This window comes from Lycium barbarum, chromosome 11 (assembly GCF_019175385.1).
Source record: "Lycium barbarum isolate Lr01 chromosome 11, ASM1917538v2, whole genome shotgun sequence".
Taxonomy (NCBI): domain Eukaryota; kingdom Viridiplantae; phylum Streptophyta; class Magnoliopsida; order Solanales; family Solanaceae; genus Lycium; species Lycium barbarum.
In genome coordinates this window covers 10,254,241-10,265,702 of record NC_083347.1, presented here as the reverse complement: position 1 = coordinate 10,265,702, position 11,462 = coordinate 10,254,241, and the positions used below count along the sequence as shown (strand labels likewise).

The 11,462-nt window shown below is 31.4% G+C and overlaps 1 protein-coding gene across 1 annotated transcript; it reads right to left on the bottom strand.

The window, feature by feature from the left end:
* Nucleotides 1-7,923: 7,923 nt before the first annotated feature.
* LOC132618661 (WRKY transcription factor 71-like) lies at nt 7,924-11,147 on the bottom strand. Its single transcript, XM_060333687.1, has 3 exons — nt 10,365-11,147; nt 9,814-9,957; nt 7,924-8,547 (listed from the first exon to the last, which is right to left on the bottom strand). The coding sequence occupies exons 1-3, from the start codon at nt 10,811-10,813 to the stop codon at nt 8,196-8,198; spliced, it is 945 nt and encodes a 314-aa protein (XP_060189670.1). The 5' UTR covers nt 10,814-11,147; the 3' UTR covers nt 7,924-8,195.
* Nucleotides 11,148-11,462: the final 315 nt, after the last annotated feature.

The window sequence follows — 11,462 nt, the reverse complement described above, 5'->3', positions numbered from 1 at the left end:
GTCACATTTTATAACGGCGGGCTGATATATATTTAAAAAGATATGTCTTTTTAGGCGAACATAACAGTGACATGGTATTATACTTTAACATGAGTCCAATTTATATGACAAACAAATATAAAACAAAGATGCCCTTAACTTATCACTATCACTATTTTGATAATTCAAGAAACGGTTGAACTTGAAGGCATCCAAACACAAGGATAATAAAAAGATGCCATCTGTTTTTGGCCTAATATGGTATTCCACTGCAAAATTTTGCAATTTGTCATGTTTCATAGAAAAGGAGATAGACAACTCAGAAAATGACAGGTTCAATGAATATAATCTTATAACGTTCCTTATAATTGTCATCATCAATTATTGGCATACAGAATCTGAGTTTAACGCCAATTGTCATGCCCTCCTCTGTGGGTCTACCATATATAATACCTATCCCAATTTCTTCAAATCATGGTTTCGTAGGAGTGTTAAAATTAGCTCATGAAAACATGATTCATTTAATTTATGTTGATTTTGATCCTCCCGATTTAGCATATTCAAAAATTGGGTTGATTTGACTAAATATGTAGCCCAAATTGATCCATGAGATCATGAAAAACTATTAGTTTTATATATTAGATATAAAGGAAAAATTGTTTTATTAAACACATTATAAGAAAGAAACAATTAAATTAAAACTTGGAAAGAATTTGACGGGTTATGTTATGACTCATTATTTAGTTCATCTTAACTTATCTTATCACAACCCATCAAATTTTGAACTGGTTAATGACCTAACTATTTATTAACTCAATTTATTTTAATCTGCTCAAATTCAGCCTAACTTGTCCCGCTATCCCGTAAGTGTAACACCCCTAATTTTCCTATGTAGAATGAGTGAGACCCTTAAAATTTTGAGCCCCACATGACATGGCATCCAAGAAGACTTCACTCCATGATGTGATAATATCTAATCAATTTTCAATCCGTTTAGATGAAGTTTTTTTTTTTTTTCCTTACAAAGTTCAAACCAAGAAAATTGTTTGTGTGGTTTTGAAATGGTTGGTTTGGGTTTGTGGTGGGGGGGGGGGGGGGGGGGGGGGGGGGTGGAGAAGTACATATAGATAACTGTCCCTGATCTCCCACAAGAAAATTGTTCTTTACACCGGCACTATAACTAATCCTACTGATGGAAAAGGTCTTATAAATTAGTAACAAATCATTCAAGTTTGACTAGCTTGCATCATTCATTTTATTCAAGTTTAGCTGAAAAGATGAGAAAAAGTTCATATGTTTACACGTCAAAAAAAGTAGGCATATATAAGACTAGTTTATCTGTGAACCCATGTCCATATATAGATGGAAGGACTAAATGCAAATTTGTTAATTTGCACCCAAACTTTGATCTCATAATTGGCTTATAACTATAGTCGATAGAGTCTTTTGCTTTATCAGAAACGTCACATTTACGTGATTTGATATCCTAGCTAGTAGCTATTTTTATTACTATATGATTGATTCATATTAATTTATTAAGTTAGGAAATTTTATCTACACACTGTCAGAAACATCATATTTATGCTTGAGTTAGGTTCAAAATCTATTTTCTTTACATAATATTGTGATCTCTTATATATTTTTGATAAATTATTGTATGAGAATGCTTTTTAATTGAGTAAGATCCAAAGTCCATCTTTTATCCTTATCATATAAGATAGCTTTTTATATACTAAATTACTAATATATATTTGGCTACCATATAATTACAGATAGGTGAATCCAAGATTTGATGTTAATGGGGCTCCTAGCCTCAAGTTAATATACAATAATAATTGGGTTCACAATTAAATATATTTATATATTTGGGTACACTACTAGAAATAGAGATTTTTCCCACAGACATTAAGTGGGAAATTTGTGCTATAAAATATGATTTTCTCACCTCATTCCCACCGAATCAGCTCACCGAGAAAACTGCTCCCATTGAAACGCTTGGAAACTTTCTAATTTTTTCGTGTGAAAACACTACCATTTAGATTTTCCTCAACCGACATTTAGTAGGAATAGCCACTGAATATTTTTCAGTGGAAAAATCAGTAAGAAAATAGTGAATTTTTAGTAGTAAAGCTACTAGTTTTCGTGAATCCGCATATATTGTGGATCTGCCCCCACATGTGTTATATTATTCACATTTCAGATATCTAGCTTTGGGTATGCAAGGAGAAGTTAGAATATCATATTTATTGGTTTGAAAGTGAGTTGTAGTGGTCTCTTTTATGATTTTGGACAATTCTCACCTCATGAACTAATTAATTTTTGAGATTGACTTAGTTCCAACAATGTCTAGAAAACAAAATGGTTACGGAAGTCATTAATCCGACTAATCCAGATTTGTAGTGATGGAGCCATTTATCACCTAACTTGATAGAAGCTAGTTCTAGTAAGTTGTTTGTAACCTAAAATTTAGTTGGCTTAATACCTAGATGGACCCTTAAACTTGGCATGTTTTGTAAGATAGGCATATAAACTTATAAGGTGACCAGATAGACACTTAAACTTACTCAAAGTGTATTTTTCAAGTTTTTCAGTTGTTTTGAAAACAAAAACTATATTTTTCAAACACTCACAATTTTCATGGCCAAACAAGCCCTAAATATATCACAAAATATTTTTTTTAAAATGCAAAATAAGGCAAACGCATATACATGAGACTATAAATGTGCACTTAAACCAATAAATACTCGCTAATCGCAATTTTGCAGCTTTCAATTAACTCGGTTTTTTTTTTACACTTGAATAATTAAAAAACAATAACTTTAACCAATAAAAATCCTTAAAAAAAGAAATTTCAAATTAAGAAATTTCTTTTTTTTAAGGATTTTCTTCTCGGCTTTACAGTTTTCTTAATTTGAAATTTCTTTTACACTTGAAATACTAAACTTAGAAATTTCTTAATTTGAAATTTCTTTTTTTAAGGATTTTTATTGGTTAAAGTTATTGTTTTTTAATTATTCAAGTGTAAAAAAAAACGAGTTAATTGAAAGCTGCAAAATTGCGATTAGCGAGTATTTATTGGTTTAAGTGCACATTTATAGTCTCATGTATATGCGTTTGCCTTATTTTTGCATTTTAAAAAAAAAAATATTTTGTGATATATTTAGGGCTTGTTTGGCCATGAAAATTGTGAGTGTTTGAAAAATATAGTTTTTGTTTTCAAAACAACTGAAAAACTTGAAAAATACACTTTGAGTAAGTTTAAGTATCTATCTGGTCACCTTATAAGTTTATATGCCTATCTTACAAAACATGTCAAGTTTAAGGGTCCATCTAGGTATTAAGCCAATTTAGTTAGTATGCTAGGACTTTCGCACTTAAATTACTACTTTCAACAAAGCTGACTATTTTGTCCAATTTCATTAAAGATCTTTCACTGATATATTTTTTCTCCCTTCGCCAATTCACTGGTCCACCCAGCTAAAAGAATTTAAAATATCGGCAAACATAAAAGCTTAAATATTGTTGAACGAATATACTTAAATGCATCTTGAATTGGTAAGCCAAGGACTATAATTATCAAGAAATTAAACCAACTTTACATGTCAATTTGTACACCAATCTTTTTCCGGTCATTAACATAAACATTAAACTACTATGCCATTGAAAATGTCTAATCTTTCCTTTCATCTTTTTTCGGCATATATACTAGAAGAATATATCTTCATTGGTGGAGCAGATGAACTGTTTTTTTAACATTAACTCTTGTAACATAAAGTCTTTCTCAAAGTCTATCATGATTATTTTACTAATTGCTTTGTGGACTAGAAAAAACGTCATCACGAATAATTTAGGTTACACGAGCTTTCCAGAATCTCTTAGTCATCGAATTGGGATTGGGGAAAATTGCGTTGAACTAATACTTGTAATAGTAACAAAGAATGTTCATGAGATCTGTGACTTAATGGACTGTAACATGTGGTGTAGATCTGGTTATCTTTATAAACTTAGACTTCAAATTTTGCATCTATTTTATATTTTTGGTCAAAATGAAAGGCTACAAGAAAGAGAAATTGCAAAAGCATCTAAAAAGATCGGCTGTTAGGCCGTATGTATACTTGCCAAACATTTATGCATCATTGACCGTTCTCTTTGTGATTTTAGTGTGCATAGAAAATCCGAAGTAATTGGTTTCATTCCTAAAAGTTAAAAGTAGGTGAGCTACGTACGTAGATTCAAGACTAGATTTGAGACACTATTTACCTAACATGATTTTAATCTTCAAGTATATTCACACTATATTTTAAGCATATAATTTAGGTATATCTTAAAAAAAGAATATAGGAATATTGTTCTTAATTTTCTCGTATGCTTACTGTTTTCAAACAAAAAACAAACGTGGGTATCCTTGGTGAGCCAGAGAAAAAAATTTACGTTCTGATATTTGATTTTCCGAAGGTATTTACTGAGTAAAACATTTTCAATCAAAAAATGAGAAAACATATTTCTTTATCTTTTAGGCGAAAGTCACTTTCCTTCACAATATATCAACTCCACTCCGCTCCAACTATCACTCTACCTTAAGATTATATACGGACAAGCAAATATGTTTTCTGGTTGTTAATCATTAAAAAGTTGGCCCAAATTAAAATTGATTCATTAAGATTTATTGTTAAATGAGGCTAGTTAACCTCAAAATTAGTATGTCTTTTTTGTGTAGATACTCTGATATCTAATTTCTAATTCAATGATGGACTAAAGTAGAAATAAGAAAACTATGTGCAAACATAATAAGTTGCTTCTCTTAAATTCTTACATCTAATAGGTTTGGGAGATCAATAGAACCGTAGATTGAACGATTTCATTAGTTCTCAAAGTTCTCATTTACGACATCGTAGTTACGAACATCATTAGCAACAAGTGTTGTTTCAGCCTCTTAAATGCAAAATTTCAGGCTTATATATGTATCAGGTGCAATATAAGTTTTACTCAGTCTTATGCAGGGACTTAAATTGGCTGTGGAGCATAATTTAAAATCAATTGAAATCAGCATTGATTCGACAGAGGTAACCATGATAAATCATGGACACCTACCATATAACCATATTATCTCTTCTTACGGAAAATACTTGATTATGAACCTTGTCGGAAAATGCTTGATCACGAACGTTGCAAGAAATTCTTGAAAGCTTGAGGCATGTCAATGAAGACACTATCCTTAAGGATATTTCACCCAGTATGAGTGTATCCTCCAGGATGTAACAAGCTCTTCTAGTACAAAATTAGGAACTAGAATCTAACAAAAATTTCACAAAATAGAAAAGCCAGCATAATAAAATTTGGGAGAAAGAAGTTTTGTTCATCTTCATCTACTGCAGATGAAAAGGACTTGACTATATGGATAAAGGATCATCCTCATCAGAATAGCTAGCCTCCAACTCCAACTCCAACGTTAATAGGAAGTTATTGCAATAATAAAGAGCTAGGCTAATAATGGTCCAAAAAGGCTATTCAAGAAGTCATACGTTTTGCATATTTTACTCAAGGAATCAATTTTCTCTTAGTGTATGATCCTACAAAACATACGTTGGGTATATGAAGATAATTGGCAATGAATTGTAACATATAATGGCTTATTAAGAATTTGGTCGACTTGAATAATAAGACTCATTGAATGATATTTAATGGAATGAATTTAGATAAGAATTTCTTTATGAGATATCACATGAATTTAGGAAAACAAGGTGGGGGATCTGCTGGCGAAAGAAGGAGGAAGGCAACGAGTTTTTTAGAAATTCAGACTCTACCTCAGTCCTCCCCCGCCCCTTTCGTTTACATTACTTATCTTGCCGATGTAATGAGCACTGTTTTTGACAGACTCATTCCTTTTTGTAATGGTTCGTTAATGAGTGCAAACCCAAGACAAATAACGAGCAATACTGCCCTAACTAGTCTTTAAGTAGTACTATATATTATATACTCCTATATAAGAAGTACCCGATTAACCCCACCCTCACGCCACCCCACCCCCACCCCCCCCCCCCCCCAAAAAAAAAAAAAGTCTTAATGATTTAAAGTTGAAACAAGCGGCTTCTTTTTCGATAGAGAAGTCCATGTGAATATTGTTTTAAGTCTTAGTGCTCTTTGAACCTAACGATAACCTGCTCAATTTTGACTGACACTTGTGCCTCTATTATATATCTACTACTCCTATATATTATAGGACATAGAAAGGTCAACAATGTCATGCTCCTATCTTTATAATACCATGTGCTACTTCGTCGTCTTCTTTTTTCCTCAATCATATCCACTGGAAAAAATGAAAAAAGAAATCATATCCACTGTAAGAAGTAGAGACATATGCCAATTTTTGCAGTAAATTTAATTTAATATAGTAATAATTAGACTTATAATTAAATATTTATAAAAATATGTAGTATATATATAGAGTCTGATAAAAGTTATTAAGTTAACGTAGAACTCATAAGTTACACTGACCTTGTAAATCCGTCTCCGAGGAGGAGGAGAAGGAAAGAGACTAACATTTGAATAAGATTATGAAGCCAACATAACGTGTTTGAATTTTTTAGCAAGTGATTCCAATAATGCACTGTTTTTCTGCAAGAAAAAATATATTATTTTAGATGAATTATTTTCCAGTTTCCTTAAACGGTAACATTCTGGAAATGATGTGTTGAATTATAATGACCTTATATGACTCGTGCAGCAACAAATCTGGGGTGTTTAATCAGACAATAATAGTCGTACCCTTTATGGGCTTTTGATTTTTGACTGATATGGTTTAAGGAAAAGAATCATATATCAATATAATTAATTATTTCGCTTATTCTTGAAGACACCAAAAGAGACGGCGTTTTCAAGGTGTTATATTTTCCCACTTCGTGTTATTGTATAACTTTTTCATCTCAAGAAAGAAAAAGGAGACACTTGACCCGAATGTAATTATTCGGGATTGAGAGCTTACTCATTTACTTAATTTTTTGCCTTTAATTTTCACAATTGAGTTGGAGGGTTCAAACTCCATCGTAGCATCCTTTTTCCTTTCTCAGATGTAAAAGAACATATTCTATTTAAAATGTATAATCACTGAAAAATTTACAATTGTTTCAAAAGATAAAATGACAAAAATGTTCCATTATGTTAGAATAGGTTTAAACGAATCTTTTAACTATACATTTAAGCAATTTTGAATCTTTTAAGTTTGTCAAAAAATCACTTTTGGTCTTAGTCAATATCTAACAATTCTAATTGCTAGATTTAACATGAACTATGAAAACAAAGGTGAAGTTTCTATTATTTTTTATTTATTTTTGGTATTTTGTGCAGTTTTTCTATTATTTGCCTATTTCTGAATTCTAGTGCAATTTTTAATGTTGCAGCTTGACGGGAGGTTAAATTTTTCTCCACGTGACTTCCCGTTAAGTATAACACGCAGTTGCTAAATGTTTAACGGAGACCAAGTTTGCTCACAAATATTCTTAAGATCGATTATTCTAAATCTACCAAATATAAAGAACCATTTTGTTGTTTTCTTGTTTGCAGAATTTCAAGTTATCAACTTCGGAAGCAGTAAGCTTTCTCTTTGTTAATTTAAACTGAAGACATATTGTAACAGATAGCATAAAAATCATTCCTTTTCCTTTGCAATGACTGCTAGAGAAGACTATATATTACAGAGTTAAATATCCATCAAATTTACCCAATAAAAGTTTCCTTTGATTACGTCAAACAGCATATTTCTACATTAATAAAGAGAAACAATCTACGTCTTTTGCCAATTGAGGTAGACAACTTATAATGGCAGTGCGAATTCAGCAACTATATAAAAAATACTACAAATTTTATCATGGGACGAAATAAATTTTCCTTACCTAGAAATTAAATAACTTCAGCTAATAAAACCCAAATTACATAGACGCAGAGAACTCATCAAAAATAGCATCTTCATTTAATAAATGGTTAATCATCCCACATGCAAATAACTGAAGAAAACCATTCTTGGTATTTCCATCAGCCCATCTCCTCCAAATTATGGTACGTAAGATGCTAGAAATATATAGTAGTTCTAGTTAGCAACACAATTTTTACATGATATTACCAATAGCATACATAAGTCTCGAAATTGCATTAAATGCACCATACTTCTTTTAGTACTTTACTAATTGCTCAAGATTAAAAATAGATCAATAAATTCTCGATCATGACTCTCGTTTGCGGATCAATGAAGCAACCATATCTTGAAATAGTCCATATTGATAATCAGGACCTAATTGGGGCTGTTGTTGATAATTATAATTAGTATTATAGAAGGAACTATTAATAGGGAGATTTGGATTATAAAAGAGTTGTTGTTCATGAGGATGAATTAATTGTTGTGAGGATAAGAAGGAAGGTGATAACAAAGCAGCAGCAGCATTTCCTCGAAGAGTTGCTGGACAATGATGGTTGTGTTGGCCTTCGTATGTAGTGATCACGATTGATGGATCTTGATATGATCTTTCAACACGTTTCTTCACAGTGCACTTTTGACTTGTGCATCTATAATAACTCCTACAATAATAACCACCAACCACAAACCATATATTATCAGAAAGTTTCTGTTATATACATCATCGGGGTAAAGGATTTTTACACCATCATACTGTATCGTTTTGACAGATAACAAATCTTATTTTCAAGATTGTAATCACACATTTTAAGAAGACTTACATGTAGATATTCTTTAATTGACTTGATAGTATAAAGCATGGTATATATAACTTAAACTTGTATTTTCATTAGATTGATTAATTGTGTAAAAATAAGCTTTTTTGTTGCTCAATATCTAATTACCACATTAGTGTAAAGCAAAAAACTTAGATTAGTGAAGTGAAGACTTTTACTTACATACACAGACAATTTAAAGAACTTTTACACACAATAGTGTATTTTAACACGTTATAAACTAGCAAGAAACTCACTCCACCAATGTAAGATTCAACAACCTCCCGCACGACCAGACTTAACATTTGGAATATTATAAGATGTGACCCATCATCAGGTAAACAATAAGTGGCATGGGGTGGACCTGACTTCTTATACTTTGGTAACGAAATAGACTTTGGTCCGAACTCAACCCAAAAAATAGCTCATGCGATGAGTTGTGCCCAAAATCATATAAGGCAAACAAGAAACCCTCCACGGATGTGGGACTCAACACCGCGCAGAGAAGCAAACTTGTTTGGAAATTAACAAATTAAATTACATTTATGCATTCACGATATGTATGCATTCGTAGTGTAACTGAGGTAATAATATTAATGATCAACTTAAAGCCACCATTTCAAACATGAGAATCCGAGAAATCAATGCAAAGACTACACAGACTTGGTCTATCATATATATACTACTCACTACAAGAAAAAAGATATTTGACAATCATAGATTGATTAGTTACAAAAAGTATTTTTGACAATAAAAAAAAATTATTGCATAAACTTTTCCCAACGGCATGCAATAACTTTTATTTTTGTTGCCAAAAGTACTTTTTGCAACAATAATAAATACTATAGCAACAAAAAAGCTTATTTGCCAACAATAAAACTAAGTTGTTGCCAAATATTAAATTTTTTGTTGCCGTTTCTAAACTTTCTTGTAGTGACTCCATTTCATTAAATTATGAAAAATAGAGATGAAAACTTAAGCCACACTTTGAAGCAATTAAGTACTAGTACTAATAAGTAAACAAGTTTAGAGAGTATAATCAACATACTATAGAAGCTTATTAATTCATTTCTAATAATTTTGAAAATATTGTTGATTCTAAAGAAACTATACCTCGGAAAAGGGCTGTTCTTCACTGCCTTCTGTCCATATTTTCTCCATCTATAGCCATCTTCAAGATTGTCAATCTCACTCTTGGTCATAAATGCAAATCTTGGTTCTTTTTGCTTCTTTTCTCCCTTTTTCTTTGCTTTGCTCCTAAAACAATTAGCACAAACTTTAATTTCTACAACAAAAAAAGAGTAGTCCATTTAACATTAAATACCATTATGCATGTAGAATATTTCCAAATGAGCTAACACACCAATCAATTAGGAATAGTGTATAAATAAAAATTAGGGTTTCTCTGACTGTATATCATAATACAAAAATGGGGGAAGACTTAACTAAGGAAAAGGTACACTTTAGATATTTTTATTTTTCAAATCACTAGAAGAAGCTTAGCTTGCAACTAGGAAGAAAAGACTAGCCAATTAATCATCTAATAAATTATGACTAGTGGTCAATAACCTAATCTATTAAGAAAGAAAGAAACTTCCTCACAAATTAAAGATAAGGCTATATTTTATACTAGTACTATAGTACCAAAGAAAATAATGACTTACACTTTCTTAGACTTATCATCATCTCCATCTTCACACTGATCTTCTGCTTGTAGATCTTTATTGATTTTTGAAGAATCTTCTTCATGACCACCAGCCTCACTATTAGAAGATGAAGAGACCAAAGAATTAGGTGTCAAGGGAATTTGATCAACACTATTTTTTCTTGAAGATTCTTGATGATGATCTATTGGTGGACAAACAACTTCAGAGGATGATAAGCAATTATTATTTATGCCAAAAGCGCTTGATAAAGAGTTGTAGTGATCCATAGACCCCCCATGTAAACACTCTGTGAGAGTACTCACATAAGATGAAGGATAATCAAAATCTTGATTATGATGAGGGTTTTGTGTGTTGGCCTGTAGTACTTGATGATCATTATAAATTGAGGGATTTTCACCAAAGAAAGGAAATGCATAATCATGATGAAAAGGGTTATTGTTAGACATGGAGAAGAAAAAAAGGGCTTTTGTTAGGATCTATATCAATTAAATCAAAAAGGGCAATAACAAAAAGAAAAAAAAAAGAGATTCTTGGAGAAAAGGTGAGGAGAAGGAGAAAATATTTCAAGATTCTTGAAGGAAGTTTTATACACTTTGATTTTGTGCAATATGTGAAGAGGAGCTTTTTGATTATTGAAATGCTTTTTGTGTAAATAGTTGGTATTTAATTTCTCCTTTTTTGGGAGTTGGGAACTTGTCTTACTATAGGCTGGAGAGGAAAAGTGAAAGTAACTAGTTAGGCAATAGAAATGAATGGTTCTTGCCGAAGAAGAATGGATTATTTGAAGTACTCAATAAGCTATATAGGGTGTAGCAAATGACCATAAAGCCCACTAATGTGTGTACTAAGACACAGTTCATGGATTACCTTTAATGGAACATATCATACTTTAATAATATACTTTAATCAAATTGTCTTCCATTAATTCGATACAGTTTAATAGGATCACAACTTTTTGTCATCATCTTTCAATTTGGTAATATACTACACACATTTTTTGTCTTTTTTTTCCAAGTATGAATGTGGCTATGAGGTTGCGGAATAAAAAATAGTGCTATATCAAACAATGAAATGGGATAGAACAATTTATGTTCA